At 40.4% G+C, this 21,777-nt stretch overlaps 1 protein-coding gene across 1 annotated transcript; it reads right to left on the bottom strand.

Moving 5' to 3' along the window:
- Positions 1 to 810: 810 nt before the first annotated feature.
- On the bottom strand, positions 811 to 20,936 carry sypb (synaptophysin b). Its single transcript, XM_072682349.1, has 8 exons — positions 20,831 to 20,936; positions 17,781 to 17,846; positions 9,390 to 9,514; positions 8,243 to 8,441; positions 6,958 to 7,149; positions 6,457 to 6,598; positions 4,931 to 5,105; positions 811 to 3,775 (listed from the first exon to the last, which is right to left on the bottom strand). Exons 1-7 carry the CDS (start codon positions 20,846 to 20,848, stop codon positions 4,963 to 4,965), a joined length of 885 nt encoding a protein of 294 aa, XP_072538450.1. The 5' UTR covers positions 20,849 to 20,936; the 3' UTR covers positions 811 to 3,775; positions 4,931 to 4,962.
- Between the last annotated feature and the right edge of the window lie 841 nt (positions 20,937 to 21,777).

Genomic DNA, 21,777 nt, shown 5'->3' with positions numbered 1-21,777 from the left:
CGTGTCGTTGGCGCCCCCTTGTGGCGATTGAGCTAAAACGCATCTCGTGTGACAGTACTACTGCTTTAAAACTGATGCCTCACCATTCATGCTGCTCTGCTCTGCTGCCTGTTACAAAATAAGTACACGGCTTTGGTTGCTGACCCCTCTGTTCTCTGCTCTCCAGACAGTGTATGGGGGTCAGTTCCAATAGCAGCTCGCCTGATTTACTTAAATAAAGGCCTGATTTGGGCAGTGGTGGCTCAGCAGTTAGAGCAGTGGACTATTGATAACAGGGTTGTGGATTCAGTACCCACAGTTTTTGGGCCCTTGAGCAAGGCCCTTTACCCTCCTTGCTACCCACCGGTCCGGGCATGTGTGCTCACTGTTACTGTGTGTGTGTGTGTGTGTTTGATCACTGATGTGTAGGTGTGTGTTCACTGCATAAATGGGTTAAAGGCAGAGGCCAGATTCCATCTGTGTCCAACACAAATATGGTGAATATGGTTGTGTTGTCTTGTCTTCAGTAGAAAAACCTGTTACTCGAAAGCTTTGGAAAATGGCTAAGCTAACCACTAAGCTAAGCACACATCAAATATAAACATATCATATTATTCTTTTAATGTTAGTTTCTCAATGTCATCTATTGCACATCTATTCTGCTGCACCCAGCTCTGACAATTCGAGGCATGGACTCCCCACTAGACCTCTGAAGATGGTCTCTTTATGGTTATTTAAGTGGTTGTTCTACGACATCGTTCACAGAACCATATGAAGCACCTTTTTTCACCATTTTTAAGAGCACAGTAAAAAAGCACAGACACCACAACATCCAGTTGCTACTGACAATACTTTATTAAACATGAAGAAGATACACAAGGAGAGAGAGAGAGGAGGGAGGAACAAAGCGGCAAAGGAGAGAAGGGGACCACCAGATTGTTTCAAAGTGAACAGCATAATCTTAACACTTGGAAATACAGCGAACATACTGTTTAGGAGTCTACCGTTCCCTCCCATTCACAACTTATTTTTTGAGTAAGAACATGAATAAGAGCGCTGGCTGTGTTCAGTAGATGCATAATAGGTTGGAATGGATTGCAAACCTCTTGTCACAACACTCAACACGTACTCTCATTGTTCTGCCTGGAGTCTGCACATTTATACAATTCTGGACCATCAAAGGGTTGTTTAAATACAGGTCAACACTTCATTACTTTCATAATTTACATCAGTTTAACAGGCCCTAAAATAGAACCCTGAGGGACTCAAGATTTAGGATTAATAACTGATCATTAATCTATGGTTTAGGGGGTTAATGGTGTATAGACAACAGCGCTAACAGACAAACTCCATCTGCTGAGTGAGGTGCTGTAAACATCATGAAGAAATTGTTCCAAAGCCTATTTGTCACATGTTTCACAAGGAGATTACTCCCATTTTCAAGCATGTAGCAATGACGGTGTACAGTGAGAGGACTTAAGGTTATGAGTCTGTTTTCAATCAAATCAATGCTAAACAGTTCTTGTGTTGAAATGCTAGCATCATGCTAGAAACCAGCATGATCCCGACATGATATTTTTCATCTTTTCATCAGACAATTACTGTTGCAGATGACTTAAGAATGTTGCGACTGTATCGTAGCTTATAGCTCCAGATGCTAACATTTCAATCAACAGTTAACCCCCATAAAGTGCCCCTGCTTCCAATCCCAAGATGTGATTGGCTGAGGTGCTGTAATCAGCCTGTCATTATGCAGCGACCACCAGCTACTGGAAAAGTATCAGCCAAGCTTAAAATGCAGAACCCTGCCCTATCCAAACATCAAATGGCGCCCTGGTTTTGCTCTTAAGGTGGCACATTAGCACTGATGTTGCTCCTCATATACAGTTACACCAGCCGCCTTGTCTTCGAAACATGGTTAAAATAGACAACAAACAGGTGTGAAAAAACAAATCTAATTGTTAAGGTAGAGAACAGAGCTCCTCTGACCCTTCCTCTGACAGTCCTTAAACACTCTGTATAGAAATGGTAGTTAGTAACTATATATGATGTTAGCTGATGTTTGGAGATGTTAGCTGATGTCTGTGGTAGTTTTTACTTAGATTAGCATTCATGTAGTTTGTCTGGTGCTGTTCTCCACATTGAGTGACATTCAAATCATGTTACGCAAGTAGAAGAATGTAGCCTTAGGACTCTTATTGGTGTAGTGTGGTGTGCTTGCCTTGTCAGGTAATCAAACCCTCGCCAGGCTACGGGCTGTGTTTGGCAGCATTTACAGTACTGCGCAAAAAGATTCAGGCACCATTAGACACCAGTCTAATCTTGAGAAAAAACACTTTTACTAGAATTAGTACAAATCATTTTCATTGTTTTTGTTTAACCATTACCAAAGCTCTCCTGAGGACAGCCCAGTATCAACTGTGCTCATCATCAAACACCCGGTTTGGGTAATGAACACTTCATTAAGTTAAATCAAGTGTGCTGGTGACTCATGTGTTGGCTGGGGCGTCCATGAGAAGTCTGGAACCAAACTTTGTTCTTCAAACTAGAAAAAGTTAAAGATACAGTAAAAGTCTTATTTTTACTGTATTTGTTTACTTGCATCTATTCTAATGATAAATGGTATTTTAAACAACGTGCACAGGCATCTAAAATGTTTGCACAGTACTGTAATGTATAGCTGTCACAAGTTCCCCCTCCTGGCTCAGAGTGGTACTGCACACATTCTTTACATGTTTATCATTTCTTGACATGAAACAAACAGGAAAAGCATGAAAAGCAGACTCGAACCTGTTGATTCGGATATAAATGTAATTCATTAGGTAGCGGTCATTACGCATGCACTTGTGTAAGCAAAACGACATTAATAACTGAAGACGTCTCAGCGGGTTAAGAGTCAGTATGTCATTTTCACGGACAGTCAGCTAAATAAGCCTTCCTCTGTGTTCCTCATTTTCTCTCCCTCTCATGTGGAAAATCTCTTCCATTTCTCCGTCAAACTACTGGTAACTTCTGTTCCCACTTTCTTTTCCCATCTATTCATCTTTAATTCCTAAAATGTTTCAAACAAATAATAATAATAAAAAAAATCAAACCACACATTCATACTAAAGTTGCACACTCGTCCCTCTTGCTATAGTGAGAATGTAGTAGTGATAGACAAGAGAGAGAGAAAAAGACACAATAAATACAAATTAAAAGTATGAAAACAAAAGCGGGATGTACTACTGAGCTACCAAACAAACTGGTTAACACATGATGAGTCCTTCTGTTCTCAATTCAGGAACAGACAATAACCATTCATCTGAGCATTTATTCACAATATAGAGCTATTTAAATATATTTATATATATATTTTATAATTATTATGTACACAGCACAGACAAGTACATTCCTCCATGATTAATATTACTAGAATTCATTCCAACCGGCTGCAATCCCTTACATAAAGTATGCTTTATAATTCTTCTTCTTTTTTTTTTGTTTGTTTTGATGTTCAAGTCATTCTTTATTATAATAAGATAAGCACCCTCCCCTCAAAGTCTGCAGCAGAAAACTCAAAACAAGAGTAGAGAGCGTGGTTAAATGATTTTCTCCTAAGCCCAACACATTCCCACATTTCCAGAGGATATGATATTAACAACCTTGCCCCCAATAACGCCCACCCTATATCCCACCCAACCCTCCCTCTGACTGTACACTCACTGTTCATATAGGGAAACTCAGGAGAGTGTGGAATTGTGGGGAATAGTCAGGCTCCGCACTCCTTGGTCACTTAACTGCCTTCTCCTGTGGTCTGTGGGGACAATGAGTACACAGATGAGTACACATGTTGGTGTCAGTACTAAGAATGTTAATAAATATTAATAGTTGGAATAGCCATTTTATTATTATTTATTTTATTACATTCCAATACCTACATTTTGTAAACAACCACTATTCAAATATAACATTTGCTTAACAGTCATTAATAGAACACAGCTGAAGCAAAGGCTGATCTGTAGTTATTCACTGTACAATGTAGGAATGATGTAGGGGTGGGCCATACCAAAACAAAATGTAATGATCGCACATAAAATGCTTAAGATGCTTCCAGGTAAACCAGTCTAATTACACTGTTTGTAATGAAACATGAGCATGACCAGTGTTCTTTAGGCTCTTACGATATCCTCAACATGCTTAGAAAAGCATATTGTGTATAAAATGTATCACAATATGATAAAATATCAATGTATAACAAGGTATAGTGGCACACAAACATTTGGAGCACTCCTGGTCAAAGTTTAAGTGAGTAAAAGATAATGTCATCTTCAAAAGACATAAAGTTCAAGATGGAACACATTTTTAACATTATAAACAAGATTTGCAGAGAAGAACGCTCTTGCGTGTTTTCTTGATTTTGTCCCTGTGTTAGCTACTACAAAAAGTTGTGATACTTGCCAAGGGAGGTGTTACTAAATACTGACCAAGGAGAAACTTTTGCTTTGAGCTCTTTACCATCTTATTTTGAAACTGTAAAAGATGGAAATAAAGAAGGTCATTTGGTTTGAGCTCTACCTTTTGGTCTTTTAGACATCATGTTTACTAGCAGTGGAATTCATTTACCACAGTGAAAGAAATTTTGACCAGGGGTGCCCAAACTTTTGTATGCCACTGTAGATCTCCCTAGATGTTGGCATTTATATTAATATCAGCTGCTTGTGTCTCGACACATGCAGCCTAGAAAATGTTCAAATTCCAGGATAACACAGAATCATTTAAAGCCAACACAAAGTGACTATTTCTGACACTAGTTCAGATATACTCTAGGTGTATTTGCATAACCACTCCCATTTTAATGGTTCATTTTATTCCAATCTCAAGTCAATCACATTACAAAAGATATCCGCACATATGCCCACCTTTTGTATGAATATAAGAATGACCAAAGCATTTGCATCTTTCCTCTCACCTGTGCAGAGCTGCCGTCCTGTGTGGACGAGCTCATATCTCATTAGAGAAGGAGGTAGGGCCTCCCTGATCGTAGCCTCCCTGATTGTAGCTTCCACCCTCATATCCGTCTCCTTGTTGGCCGTAGTCGGGCTGGTAGCCACCCTGGGATCCAGCGTAAGGGTCCTGCCCATAGCCTGACGTAATAAGACAAGGCGGTGACTTCAAAAAGAAGGATACTGAACTTGTCCTCTAACCGTATCACAGTCTGGTATGTCAGCGCCACTGCTGCTAAACACAAGGCCCTGCAGAGTGTGGCGCAAACTGCCCAGTACTTGGCTACAGCTGCCCCCCTACCCATACCGGACCTCTACAACAAGATATGTCGGAGGATAGCCAACACCATCCCCTATTAAGTCCAGATTCAAGAACAGTATCTTCCCGCATGCTGTTAAACTGGTTTCACCAGCAACACAGACCAACCAGAATACACACATACAGACTGCAACTGATGACTCTGATCCTCCAGTTCATTCATCATACCCAGGCTGCGCTCCACTAGCTCAGGAACCGCACTCAGCACTTTTACTGGAACTCCCTCTACTGTATCTAAGCTGTGTACTGTTCTCTCTACCTGAACACCAAGCTGCTTTCCTTATTACTGCACTGCACACCTTACATATTTACATATGTGATGCTGTTTACAACACCATTATCAACTTCCTGTACTCTTCAACCTCCACACATACACAACACATCACCGGACTACATATTTATTCAGTTTTATTGTTAGTATAGTAGTATAGTGTCTTGTCTATTATACCACGTCCTTATCTATTACTGCACCTGAGACTAAGCTTAACAGTGTCTCATTGAACAGCACAACCCTGTATTAGTATAAACACAATAAACTGTACTGAACTGAATAGAATTACACCCTGCATGTTCCTCCACCATGGGAGTTATTGAGTCTATTAAAACCTCAAAATCTCAAACTCACTGTAAAACACTGTACTGAATTTCATTTCATATAGCATTCTGCTATGTATTCTGCTATGTATTCAGATGCCTGGTCCCTTTCACCACCACTAAAATGGCTCTCTAAGTTTCTGCAGAATGGAGCATGTCACACCAAACAACACTGAAAGACTCTGAATGAGCTGATTCTGCAAATTCCTCTTTTACTGAGTGAATATGCAAGATTCAAATGGTGAACTAAACAGAGGACTGGATATTACTGAAAAAAATACCGTTAAAGAATGAGGACTTTTAAATGCACTCCCCCGCTGATATCCCATCTGCCTCTAAATATTCATAGATCACTGATACCAATAATGAGGATGCAGCACAAACAGCAGTATGCCAAGTTGAATAATCTTAGAGAGTACAGTGAGGACCTATTAAACCATAACAGTGCAAGCATTTAGCCTAAAAATGCAACCTGGCTACAAAACTAAATGACTTCCTGAGTAAGAAGTAGGATAATCTTAGAACACAATTTCACATGGTTATTCTCCAGCCTCTGTGTGCTCGGGGTCCTGCACTCACCCTGCTGCCCGTAGGAGTCTGGAGCCGGCTGCTTTTCTCCAGAGGGCACGTAGGTACCAGCGAAAGCTCCAAGCCAGCCGGTCTCCTTGAAAACAAACCAGAGGTTTCCTCCCCACAGCACCAGGTTACAGAAGCCAAAAGCCTGCAGAAGACACCGATGATCAGCTACTTAACCATCTGTCCACATTCACTGCATTTGTTTATGTTTGGGAACAACACACAGGCTATGACTATTGAAAAGTTCTCCAATCTGATAGTGCTTGTAGGCATGCATAGCACAGTCTGGGAACCATTACGCTAGATTACGAGTACAGCTCTGCAAACCAACAGAGTATTCTGGAACAAACGTCCTTGTTTAAAATAGATGTCCGTGAACATGTTGTACTGGACGTTGGCAAACTGACCTGAGGTAAAGTGTGAACTGTTTTTGGGGCTCTTACTGTAAAATCAGAATTCCTGTTTTAAATAAACCAGAACAGTGATTGTACACAGAGCACTGACCACAGATGTGTTCAGGCCGGAGACGACTGGCTCGTGAATTTCTTTGCACCGGTTCTCCTCGCGGTCACAGGCTGCAATGAGGTTGATAACCTCGTCCGGGTCAGTGGCTTTCTTAACATCCGAGAGGCCTTTAGCCCACGCTGACGAACTCACCAGCCAAAAAAAGGTAAATATAGCCGTCACCACAAAATCCTGATAGAGGGAAAACAGAAGGATCAGATGACACAGCACACACACAATACACATCACGATGTTTTCACACATTAGAAATGTTTTGCAGAGGTAGGCACATTTGCTGGCCACTTGCTAATTTCACGCTAATGCTTTGCTCAGGCTTCTTTAGAAACTAATGATAGCAATAAACCTTTGCATATGTGGCTTCATATTACTGTTGCCTCTTGCCCCCGAAACTCTGTAGAATTTATTTGAGTGAAGGTTCAGCATGACTTCATCAAGCACACATACTGTAGACCTTTATTTAACCCAACTTCCCCTAATTACAATCCTCAGTTTATTAGGATGGTAGACGAACTAAGAACAAGCAGGCAGGTCTTCTAGCTCCATATTGCTAACTTGCAAGCACTGACATTGTCTGGGTGGAACATGCCCTTGTGTATCCTAGGAGGTTAGTATGGTGTTGCAAAGTGGTTGGTTTGGTGTTGCCAGGTGGTTGCTATGGTATCCTAGGTGGTTGCTATGGTGTTACTAAGTGTTCTCAATTCGCATTACATTCATGAATCTTTGTACATAGGCCAGTGCATATTCTCTGAACGACTGCCTGCACAGAACCGTTTCATCCATATTGTAATGGTTCGGGATGATGAATACATGTACTGTTACACTTCTACTGCCATGTGATGAAATCTAGGTCAGACATATCATTGAAACACACCACTGATGCAGACAATCGGTATCCTAGGTGGTTGTGTTAAGTGGTGGTCCTGTGGTGGTGTTAAGTGGTTGCTCAGTGGGTGCTACAGTGTTGTATAGCGATTACTAGTGTTTTTAGAAACTTGCTTTGGTATTGCTAGGCGGTTGCTATGGTGTTGCAAAGTGGATGCTAATTGTTAGCTTTGGTATTGCTAGGTGGTTGATATGGTATCCCAGGCGGTTGCTATAGTGCTGCAAAGTGGATGCTAACTGTTAGCTTTGGTGGTTGCTATGGTATCCCAGGTAGTTGCTATGGCATAGATGACATCTGTGTCATATTAACACTGAAACACGACAGTGTGACAATCCTAGAGTAGCTTTTATGAAAGTGAGACACGAAACAGAAAAGACTTACAGCCTGTGCGCCGCGATTGCCCTCGCGGTATTTCTCCATGAGGAAAATGTAGATGGACAGCGCTGCCATGGAGTAGAGGAAGGCGAATACACCGATGGTGACGAAGAACTCAGCAGAGGAGGAATAATCTCCCTCCAGGAACAGACGCTCCGTCTCCTGCCCTTTACATGTTGGAGCGTCGAACCACACCTGATGAAGCCTGCCTCCACAGAGAGAGTAAGAGTGTCACTGGCTACGCTGCTGTGAGATGCGGCTTTCTCTGACATGTTTTTACACTTGGATTTTTACACTACACTAATACTGGGTAGGGCCTCCTTTTGCTCTCAAAACAGTCTTAATTAAAAATCTTCTTTGAGATTCTGGTCATTAGTTGAGCCATGAAGGCATGATGATACGGCTCATTATGTAAATGCTGCCTACTTGAGCTGCTTCCCCTCACAGCTTTGGGGAAAAGTATGGGGTGAGTGCCTGTTTGCCTCTCCTGTTTTGATAACAGGATATTGGGGTCATCTTGTGTATATAAATTTCTTTGTGTAGTAATTTTAGCATATGCTCACCCCTGAAGTCATATTTCCTCCATTGACTGACAATAAACTCATACTGGTTTATCCACCTACACAGCGTCCAGTATTAGGTTTGGCAGAGGGTCTGGGAAGAGAGCCGACTCTCATATTCTGCTAAAATCTGACCCTTGACCAAGCTGTTAAAAGTTAAAAGTTAAGTTATAGTCCAGTGATTTCCAAGCCTGCTCCTGACGAGCTACCTTCCCGCAGACTTTGGGCCCAACCCCAATCCATGCTACTAGATCCAAGTAATTATGGTCTTCAGAAGTCCTTTGATTGGCCGAATGGGATGTGTTAGATTAGGGTTGGAGTTGAGACCTACAGAAAGGTTGCTCTCTAGGAGCAGGGTTGGAAAGCATTGTTTAAGGCAGCCAGGGATTCAGTTATTGTTCATCAGTGATTTGATGTGGCTCATTTGGTAGAAGGATCACTCTCACTGTACGTCTGTACGCTCATCTGTTAAGCTGCTTGAAAACTGGTTGAATCCAGCCTAATGATTGAGCGATGGCAGAATGTCAATAGTAATTAATAGTTGCTTTACTGTGGCCGAAGGGGATGGACAGTAACCAGGGTGTGGTTCTGACCTGAACGGGTATTCGAACTCCACCTCGATGTTAAGGTCGCTCTCCGTTCGGTTCTTGCACTCCACACTCATCCGGAAGATTCCGGAGTAAGAGCCACAGGTGGAGAATGCAAAGATGGCGAAAAACTGAGAGAGAAACAAAGATGTACGTTAATCAGTTCAAAGTGTCATTCATTTAACTAATATAGAAAGCTGTAAAATAAAATGTAAGAGTACTAGACAGCTTTGGCAATATTTTGGTCCACGATCGAACAAATTAGGAGCTAGCCTAGCTGGTAATTATATTAAAAATATTATCATTAGGGAAAATGAGAGCTTTAGGGTAAGTCACTATAATGCTTACATCATTTGAGCGTATCGTTGTAATAAAAAAAAACTTGTATCTCCAAACTCGCAACTTTATAGGGGAATGAAAAGACCTTCTTAAAGATTTTGTTAATTAGTTAATTTCTATTGATTTTATTTTGCGTATTGAGCTTAAGTATGACCCTGTTTATACAGGGTTTACCGTCTTCCCTATGGTTTTGTCTGCTGGTGATTTTCTGGTTACCTACCCTGGCTTGTCTTATTCTCTCTATTCTCTCTTTACTCTATTTTCCCGAAATACTCTATTAATACATTTTAGGCCCCTGTCAGTCAAAGGCCCTTAGAACTCACCTCCCCATACGCCACCCTGATTGTGCTTACCGGTTATCGCAACACTGTATGGCGCCAGTTTAATTAAAACTGAAGCATTGTTTTACATCTCTGAGCGTCTGGTTGGCTTACCCAGCATTACAACTGGTAAACAATCCACTGAAATTCCTTCTTCTCTAATATTTAAATGTATATTGTACAAAGGATCACATAGTAACTAACATAGTAACTAATTGAAATGAATGCAAATGACAGTGTGTAGAAGCTGTATTTATAAAAAAAGGTACAGAAATGTAAACCCTGTTAAATTTTCGTGGAATTCTTTCCTTGCCATACTGTGTGTGAGTGGGTCTGTATGTACGTATGTGTGTGTCTCTGTTACATGCAGTTGGCTGTCAACCATGATGGCTCACCATCTGCAGTGTCTATAGAACTGTCCCTTCTCATCCAATCAAAGCACCTCACGCAGACCTGCCCTTTCTCTAGGGCCAATCGAAACCCTGGACTAACGGCAAGCGCAACAAAGGTGCAAATCAATGGGGCGACAGCCACAGGTTACCATGCTGCACCTGTTGCCATGGCTACTAAGACTTTAAGCTGCATCTGTGTGTGTGTGTGTGTATGTTTGTTTGTGTGTGGTAAAATCACTTGAATCTACAGTGTATTACTGTAATCACTTGCGTTGTGTTAACTATCTCACTTTTAATCGAAAAATAGTGAGATGCATGAGCTTGCCTTTCCCTAACACACACGCACGCACACACACACACATGCACAGATTAGTCGGTCAGACTATATTTACCACCCCTCCTCCCTCCATCCCCACAGGCAGATCCGATTGAATGGAAAATCCGGCTATTAAACTGACTGAGGTGCTTTACCATCTGTCACCGCACTGTGTACTGTACTACAATCTATTATACACACATATACACCTACACACACACAAACACACACACACAAACACAAAATAGGTATTCAAACAACACATAGAAACATACAAATCCCACACATTTTAACGAGAGATTCTTCCCCGCTTAAGACAAATGAGATAACTTAAAGGAACAGTTCACCAAAAAATTAAGTGTACACAATTTGGTGTTTGACATTTGCTACAGTTGCTTATGCTACAAGGCTAAAGTAGCTAAAAAGGTAACGGAAGCCTGTGTCACCCAAAATCACACATAGTCAAAACACACTTCAGACAGCAAATATGTTGGTTGAATATCTTGGCTGATCAACTACATAAAGAGCCAAATATACTAAATGTGATGAAATTTTGGCATACCGTTCCTTTAACAGCCATTTGAAAGCTTAAAGGGTCCATGTCCTACATTTTCTTGTATTATGACGTTCATGTGGGAGTGTGTACCAAAAATGGACTCTTACATGACTATTTCCACATGACTATTTTTTATCTTTTACCATGCTTTACTATTAAACAGGATGCTTTTACGACAGTGTTACTGATGTACACCAAATGTTTGTGGACACCCCTTCTATTCAATGCATTGAGCTACTTTTAGTTTCACCCATTGCTGACACTGATGAGCAAATGCACACACACACACACACAGCTTGTCTAGTTCCTGTAGAGAAGTACTGCCAAAAGAACAGGACTCTTTGGAGCAGATACACATGAACCTATTGGCACCATGCCTAATGCCAGGTGTAGGCTAGAGGAGTATAAAGCCCCAAGCTTTGAGCTGTGGAGCAGTGGAACTGTGTTCTCTGGAATCATGGATGGTGCTTCATCCACTACTTTTGGGATGAGGTGGGGTGGCGATCATCCAACATCCTGACCTCACTAACGCTCTTGTTGCTGAATGCAATAAAATATATATATATATTTACATTTATGGCATTTAGCTGACGCTCAGAGCAACTTACAAGGTTACTCGTATTACAGATGTGGGCCAATGTAGTGTTAGGATGTTGAATGGATTGGGTATCTGCTCTTATATTCCCAATCCAGTTCCGAATCTTTGTTTAAACCACAGTGTTCAGAGCGCCATCTGGTGTCCTCAGGCTGCCATTAACTGACATTATTATGGCTGCAGCAGTATGGACGTTCTCAGAAGATAAATAAAAGAGTTGAGAGTCTGCAGTCAGAGTCAGACTGGATTATAAGATATTAAACACACTAAAAAAGTCATTTTAAAAAAGTCTCTACTAAACTAAATCGATCAATCCAAAATGTCTCATTATAGAAACTGCTACTAAAATAACTGCTACTAAAATAATTATCTAAACTGTGTGGCTGTATTATTTATATAAATGCAAAGATTTGATCGGAATCAGCTAATCAGCATTTAGAGACTCAGACTTGATCGAGGGGCAAAATAACCTGATCAGGACATCCCATATTATAAAGCATCCATAGCACAATATGCAGCAATAGGTTTGCACATCTAAACGTATTCTCTCCCAACACACAAAACAACAAGCATTAGTCTCTCTCGCTCTCTCTCCTTCTCTCTCTCTCTCACACACACACACACAGGCAAAAGAAAAGCAAATTCAGCAGTCAGGTGTGTATCTCTCACCTTACATCAAGACTAACTAGCTGAGCTCAGCCTGGAATTAAAATCAGATCATTAACAGCTTTAAGGGATGGTCGTGTGGGAGTGCAGCACAAGAAGGAGAGAAGGAGAGGAGGGGGATGGAAGGTGTGAACGACACAGCGAGGAGAGAAAAGGACAGAGAAAAACAGCCATCGTTAAAAGAAGCATTGATTAGTCTAGTCAAAACATTCCCTTTTCATTTCTTTACATCATTATTTTACATGCTCTTTAAAAAGAGGCTTCTACAAGAGATCTTTAACAAGGTGCTTATTTTATTGAATCACTTGGTTCTTCTCTATCTCTGGTAGACGGTGCTATGAGTTCTTTGTAGCCTTTAGCGGGACAGTCGTGGCCTAAAAGTAGCTCTGGTAGATGGTGCTACCTCTGGTAAACAAATGGTGCTATGAGTTCTACGTAGCACTTTGCGGCAACCATGGTCTAAAGTTTACAACCGTGAACCTGGAACATGAAAGTCGGTGGTTCAAATCAAACATACTGTTCTTCAATGGCTGAAAGTGTGTTTCTAATGGGGCATCCAATAGTGTTGCCATCCAAAGAACCCCTGCTACTCTTCAAATAACAAACTACCATATTCTCCCTAAGTTTTGTCTAGGGTTTCGCTTATGGGATTATGTAAATGTTGGGGTATAAGTGGTTGGTGTGGCGCAACAGATAACACCACTACCGGCCAGTAAGCTATCACACCATGTGGGGTCTGGGTGGCTATGCTGCGCTACACCAATAAGAGAGACTCCTAACACAACTATGTTGGCCTGCCTCTGTAATATGACTAACCTTTTTAGTCGCTCTCGATAAGAGCTAAATGCCAGAAATGTAAGTAAAACAAGTCAAGACTTTTGTAATGTAACGTTTCCAGCTGTGTTTTTAATAAGCCAGAAAACTATTGCAACTTTAGTTTGTATCTTTCAGCAGAAATGCTTTGGTAGCCCTGAGATCAATTACAGACTGTCTATAAACAATAACAACAGCAACAGCAGTGTACAGTAACTATGTAGTACGTTAACATTTTAATAGCGAATTCTCTCATTTTACTGTTTAAATGCCACACTATTGGCTCCTGTGTTTACTAAATCAAGCCTGGTGTTATAGAGCTATGGTCACAGTGTCAGCAGGAGACACCCTAGGCCATATGGTAAGTGCAGACCTCAGCCAATTCTGCTCTACAAAATACAACCTCCCCCCTAACTCCAGCCCCTAATTACTAACAAATGCATGAGCAACGAGGCCGGCCTGGATGGCTATACTGGTATTTATACAGTGGGTTCTGCTCTAGGCCAGAAGCAGCTGCCAAAGCAGTCTGTCCACCCGGCCAATTATTGATATTTTCAGCTACACACAAAAGCTCTGTCAGGGTACCTGCTTCACAGCTCACTGCTGAAAACAACACCATGCTGAGAAAAGCTGCAGCAAGAAGGCTCTAGAATATGGATACCTTCACAATTAATACAGAAATACATACATATTATTTATTATTATTTATTATTATTATGACCTTTAATGACTACTAGCTTTTCCCCAACAGCACAAATAACAACAACAATAAGAATGTCAATACCTTAACATCAACACAAATAATTTAAATTCATAATATGATTATTATTTTTATTAAGCACTACCCATAAGTTTATAATAAAAATAATAATAATAATAATGATAACAATAATAATCATAATATATATTATTCAAACTTCCTATTAATTTGACATGCAGTGATTATGACAGTAATTATTATTGTTATTTGTAATATTATTGGTGTTGTTATTCAAAATATATGAATATTCTTGTTTTTCAACACTGCAAACAGTATGTTATCCATATATATATTTCTTTCATACAGCATAATATTTTTACTATTACTACTAATAACAATAATAATAAGAAGAATTGTTGCTGTTAATATTATTTTTATTAAACATTACTTCAACTACCTCTTAAATTGATACACTGCCAGACTATACTTTACAGTGTTGCCTCATTCTGTACTATTCCCAATTTTCTTATAAAATAAAATAATAAGTTAATAAGTATCAGGTAAAGAAGCTGCAGAGAAACAGCCACAAAGAGGATGCCGTGCTGCTCAAATACCATGGCGACCCGTGGCAGGGTGCTGGGGTTTCTTTAGAGACGAATCAGAAAACGGCGGAGCTCACACCTCTAAATTTAACTGTTACTCAAACAATTACACAGTCGAGCTGCAGAGCAGGGGAAACCATCCACTTACTCACTTACACACACTTCAGAAACACTGGATGCACGTGTACATCTCTGAGCTCTAACAGGATTCAAGAGGAAAATAAAATAAAATAATTGATTGAATGAAATTATTACCTGGTAAAAATGTCTATTTATAGTGTCTTTAACACAACTGCGGTAACCAAGGATCGGAACTGGATCAGGCCTAAGTTGCCAGTATCTGTTCCATTAAAAAAATTGCCCTGATTCTGGACCACTTGCCCTGATCCTGGACCACTTGCCCTGATCCTGGACCACTTGCCCTGATTCTGGACCACTTGCCCTGATCCTGGACCACTTGCCCTGATCCTGTACCACTTGATCAGATGGTGGGCTACTACAGTAAACCGAAATATACAAGCATGTCTTACGTTGGCTTCATCATCTAGAGATCACATGTTTGATACCTGATGATGTCACAGCCATCCATAGCAGGGAGACCAAGAGAGCATAATTGGCCTTGCTATCTCTGGGTTTATAGGTTCTTCTCAGCACTGGTACCTTGTGGTGGCTGGGGTTGTTCTAGATAACTGGTAATTGGAAAAGACTACATGGGGGGGGCACTAAATGTGGTATTAATATTAGGAATATTATTTTATCAGCAGCAATTAAATGTGTATTGTATCTTAGTCAGGCGTGCAGCACTGAGCTTGGTGAAACCTTACAGAACCTCTACCAGCTTCTAAAAAAGAATTTCTCCTCATAGGCAAAAAGAGCAACCCAAAAATAGCTGTAAGTGGACATTTACTAACTGGGTGACTCACTGCATCCCTCCTTACACACACACACACACATACTCACATGCTGTCCATCCCCCAACTACACACAGCATTGCATAGATTAATTATTTAATTCTTGCAGACCACCAACGTTCATTTGACCTTCTTAGCCATACGTTATGCTATATCTAGAGCCTGTGTCGGAACACATGCCTGTAAACGATCTGAATATAGCCGTATAGTACTGGTATAGTATTATAGTACAGTGTATTCTCATCTTCTCAAGTGTAACTGCGAGGAAGAGCAATTGCTGCATAAAGTGTAGACTGTAATGACTGCAGTATTGACTGTGCACCTCAGGGATGTCTCAAAGCAGAAGAACACTAAAGCAAAAACATGTTGTGTGAGCAAAAAGCTTTTTATTAAGGCCAACAGCTGCAGATACTGTCCACAGCAAACATCAGAACCATCAGAGAAAATGTGATCTTAGAGATTATGAGAGTGGCATGATCGTTGGTGCCAAAAGGGCTGGTTGAGGTGTTTCTATGACTGCTGATCTCCTGCACTGTTCTGCTCAACAGTCTCTAAAGCTTACTCTGAATGGTGTAATAATGAAAAACATCCAGTGAGGAATGGTTCTGCAGAAGAAAACACCTTGTCAATGGCCAGACTGGTTTGAGCTGACAGGAAGGCTCCTGTAACTTTACAGGTTACTCTGTACAACTGTGGTGAGCAGAAAAGCATCTCAGAGTCCACCACACATTCAACATTGAGATGGACTGGCTACAGCAGCCCGAGAAGCATGCTGGGTGCCATTTTTGTCAACCAAGAACAGAAAGCTGAGGCTGCAGTGGGCATAGGCTCATTTTTGCTGAGGCACACAAAGGGTAGGACAAGAATTTGGCACCAACAGAATGAATTTATCGGTCCAACCAGCCTTGTGACAATAGTCCAGACTGGTGGAGGTGGTGTAATGGTGTAAAACCCTTCCCAACAAGGCCGGTCACAATAATTAAATTTTTGATGTATCGTATCATTTTTGCTGACATCAATATTGTCCTTTGTGTTTCATTAGCGAAGAGAGCCAGTATGTCAGTTTGTGTGAGAGAATATTTCAATATTTTTTTACATTCCAGTTCCATTTCAGTGTCTAAATATTATTAATAATTTAAAGTTCATTGCTCTTTAAAACGGTGTAATTGCTTTAGTATGTTATTATATAATCTTTATATCAGTGGTGTAAAATGGTCTTAAAATGGCGGTAATATTGTTTATCACAATTATTTCTGGTACAAGAAATAATCATTTGCATACCATTTACATAGATTATCAGTGCATTATTAATAACAATAAATCCTAAAATCAGTTGATCAGTTTACCTAAAGCTAAGTGGCCTATACTGAACACTGTCCACGGTATTCAAATGACATCCCTCTGACGTTTTCTGGCAGCGCTCACACACTGCGCTGTCCGGTCAGTAGAGAAAGAGAGAGAGATGGTGGAAGGCTGCAGCACATAATGTGAAGTGGCACCAAGTCTCCCTGCTAAAACCACTGCTACACATTCATGACAATAACAAAGAGCTGGAGGACACAGTGATGACAAAGTTACTGTCATCACTGTCACTTTATCTTCAAATTATTTCACGTCCTGTCCTTTGGTGTGGAAAACAAGACTACTGTAATTTTTGTATATATTTTATTTTTAGATTTTTTTTTTGTATATTTTTATGATTGGATTGTTACATTTAGTCTGCAGTCACTATGACAGACACTATGACTACCCAGCCATTTCCATTAAATGAAGATGCTTTATATCATAAAGCAAACATAAGGTATTGGACATGTTAGTATCATAATAAAACGTTTATTTATGTAAGACCTGGTGATTAAAAGATTTTATATTAGGTAATTTTGGAATGTTTTTAGGTCCGTTCAACATGAAATCCTGACACAACATAAAGAACTGGAAAATTCACATGAACTTAAAAAGTAAAACAAGAGATACAAGGATTTTTTCAACAATACAGAAATAATATGAAGTATAAATATTATATCATTTATACAGAAATACTTTCTGTGGCTCGAAATGCCCTGTATGTAATTCCCTTTATAGAATTTCTATGTTTCTCTTTAAGGTTATCAATAATGTCATACCTCCAGTTTTACTGTAAGTTCCTAATTCTGTCAAATACAAGAGAAAAGGGAGGGATTTACTCACCCATTGTAGAATCTTAATGAATCCTAAAGGCTGTTTGATGACAGTGAACTGCCCAGTGGCAACCAGCTGTGAAAACACATGCACAACATTTCTTACAATCCTCATAAAAAGAGATAGAGACAAACAGGCTACAATCCCTGGATCCTCTGAATGATGAGGCTGTTAGGAAGTCAAAACAGAAGTCTTGCTACACCCATGCTACAATCATGCTCGGATCATCCGAGACGCTATTTATACCAGAAGTTTCAGGTCGACTATGAAAATTTAAAGCTAGAGATATACTATAGCTATTTGGCCACTTGCATATGTGCTATGCATGTTACTGGAGGCTTCCACTAAAGGGCAGACCACTCTGTTTTCCTGCATTTTCCGCCATGCACGGACATAACCGTCTCAGATTTGATTCCAAACAATGCAATGGATTATGGGTAATCAATGTCTGTTTAGTGTGCATCATTTGTACACTTTATATCACGGTGCATTGTGGGATTGTTACAGTGCACTGAAAATTCTGCATGTTTTTTCGGACAACAAAGTAGTGCACCATATAGTGAATAGGGCACAGTCTCGGACACAGCCATGACAGCACACCAGTGGTGCAAGGCAGCTTGGCTGTCGCTGTAGCGTCCTTACGGTAACGCTAAAACGTGTTGTGATACAAATTTGAATGCAAAGTTGTGCGAAAGCCAGTCTGCGTAGCTCAGAGCGACAAAGCGTTTGCGTCTTTGAGTGAAGTACGCCTAATACTACTTTATGAGACCAGCTACTCAAACTGTTCTCTATTAGTGCCAAAGAAAAGTAATAAGCCTCATTTGGCAGTTGTCTATATAGCCTAACAGACCACAGGTTAGTGCAAAATACATTAGTCTGTATTTGCATGTATACACACTATCCACTTTATTAAAACGCCTACCATGCACTTACACTCAGTGGCCACTTTATGAGCTCCTTATACTTTATATTACTGTGCAATTACACCCTGTAGTCCATCTGTTGTCACACACACACACACACACACACAATTTGTCAGCCATCCTCTACCCCATTAATCACTGGGTAGTTTCTGCAGACCAGTTATTATTTGCGTGATGGATTATTCTCAACACAACAGCAGCAGTGGCATGGTAGTGTGTGTGTGTGGCTCTGGGTACGAGTGTATCAAGCACAGTGGTGTTGCTGAGGGTTTTTTTTTTAGTGAACCTGACTGGATGCACCCACAAGTGTGGTTTTGACATCGGCTTCCCTCAAAAGATGCCAAATGTGAGATACCTTGATGAAAACCATAAGATGAGACTGTTAGGAACATTCATTTGGTCAGTATCTGCATTCTGCATCAAACCCATTAGTAACAAGCGTGTTCATATGTTCCCCCAGGACTTGGACTGGCAGCCACTCACTGTATTATAATGATCAATGATGCTGAACTGTGACTGCGCTTACCTGAACCCACCGATAGAGGGCGGCAGAGCGCCCCTCCGCCAGCATCAGAATTACACAAAGCTGCTTATCTGCGAGAGGGCAAACAGCTACCATTTGCTGGCCATGACAAAATAATGCTTGTAAATGTGAGGTGAGGCAGGCTGGGCGCTCGGCGAAATGTCCGTGGTGGCATAAGCAGCACAAAATGAGCTGCTTTTTGATGCCGAGGCTGAACTTTCCGCTTCTTAGTGGAGTTAGTTTCCGTTCCACCTTAAATGCACTAGCGCCGGACTGCAGCTGGCGCACCATTAAAGGTGGAACTAAGCTTTTGCATGGGAGGCCAGCTTCAGCTTTGCTGTTTGAAGCCTGCTGTCGACTGAAGCAGCAGTTGGCTTCATTTTGGAGTTTTCCGTTCCACCTTAAATGCACAAGCACCGGAATGCAATTGCCAGAGCACTCATCTCCATTGCAAAAAAAAGAAGCTGTTTTTAATGCCCAGTCGACGGGTTTTAAGCTTTTATTCGAGCTTTTGTTCCACCTTAAATGGTGCGGTAACTTAATGTAATTAAATTCAGGCGCCTGTGCATTTAAGGTGGAATGAAAAAAAAAAGGCATCAAAAACAGCTGAAGCTTGAGCTGGAGTCATGGCCGGGTTTATCGTTCCACCTTAAATATACAGACCTTAAACTGCCGCACGATTTAAGCTGCACTGGAAAATTCGTTTAACTTCAGCTGTTTTTTGATGCCTAGACGGATTTTAGGTCGACTTCTCATTGCAACTGTCCGTTCCACCTTAAATGAACAGGCGCCGGAATGCAGCTGCCGCACCATTTAAGGTGGACTGAAAAAAATAGACTAAGCCAGCTTCAGCCTGGTCTGAGGAAAATGAGTGTGATATTATTACAATATCCAGGAAAATAGAATATTATACAGCCTAAAAAAAATAATCAAACGACTGATATTAAATAATTATCTGGGTGCTTATAGATTTTTCTGGAGCTCCTACCGAGCCACATAAACAAACGTTCAGCGTCCTGAACAGGACGGACTGATGTTGGCTGTAGAAGCTGTAGCTGCATTAAGGTGAAGGAACATCAGACAGAAAAATATAACTACGCGTATTTATGATCGTGCATGGTAGCCATCCCACATATAAGCTTCGTGTAATTCAGAATGTGGGTTCCTCCAGGCTATAAATGACCTTCAGGCTCAGGTCTGCTTGTTTTTTAGGATATCTGCCATTACCTGCGCAGCAGTGCTGCTCTAGCTCTCGCCACAGCTATTTTAACGCTCTGCTGTAGCTGGGTAGGAAAAGACCTGCAGCCACAACAGCGGCGCAGCTCATTTCATCAGAAAGCAGAGAGCAGCCCAGTGCTGCCTGCCCGCTCTCGGTCTCTGGCGCAGAGCATTAGCTATTTTCTGCAGTGATTTTCTCAGTGTCTGTCTGCAGCGAGCAGTCCTGGTATTTTCCTCCCCATTTCTCTCCCAAATGCGTAAAATAAAATAACCTTCATTCTCGCAGCCAGCGCAGATCTGCAGGCTGCAGTCTCGGCAGCTGGCATTAGAGAGTCATTACAAACGCAGGGTGTAATGTGATTTATGAAGAGAATAGCTGTAAGTGAGAGCCCTACCTGGTTGACAGTGTCCATCTTAGGCGCCTCTTCAGTGATAAGAGGATCAGGAGAGCAGGGGGAGGACGGCGCAGTGTAGGGAACAGCCCGCGGAGGGGGCACGCACACGGAGCAGCCGACAGGGGGCGGCCATGTGCTCGCACGGTGGCGGTGAAGGTTAGTGGTGTTTCAGTTCGAGTGTACAGAACCGACTCTCTCTCTCGAACCGTTCGGTTCAGTGATTCGGATTGAACGATTTGTTGGCTGAATATCTAATATAACCCTTATTCGACTTATGATATAAATATAAAAAATATATAGATATAAAAGGCTTTCTATTACACATATAGTGCTCTATCTAAAAAGATTCATAATACTTTTATTTATTACTACAATTATTTATATTAATTTGTTCGTTTATAAATTGTATGTGTATATTAATGTGTGTATATATATATATATGCGTGTGTGTGGGTGTGTATTCTGCATTCATTTGTAATGTGTATAGTATAGTATAGCATAGTATAGTATATGTATAGTATACTATATGTATAGTATAGTATAGTATATGTATAGTATATGTATAGTATATGTATAGTATAATATATGTATAGTATATGTATAGTATAATATATGTATAGTATAGTATAGTATATGTATAGTATAGTATAGTATATGTATAGTATAATATATGTATAGTATATGTATAGTATAGTATATGTATAGTATATGTATAGTATAATATATGTATAGTATATGTATAGTATAATATATGTATAGTATAGTATAGTATATGTATAGTATACTATATGTATAGTATAGTATAATATATGTATAGTATATGTATAGTATAATATATGTATAGTATAGTATAGTATATGTATAGTATACTATATGTATAGTATAGTATAATATATGTATAGTATACTATATGTATAGTATAGTATAGTATAGTATATGTATAGTAT

This window comes from Salminus brasiliensis, chromosome 6 (assembly GCF_030463535.1).
Source record: "Salminus brasiliensis chromosome 6, fSalBra1.hap2, whole genome shotgun sequence".
Classification (NCBI taxonomy): domain Eukaryota; kingdom Metazoa; phylum Chordata; class Actinopteri; order Characiformes; family Bryconidae; genus Salminus; species Salminus brasiliensis.
This window is presented reverse-complemented; position numbering and strand designations above follow the sequence as displayed.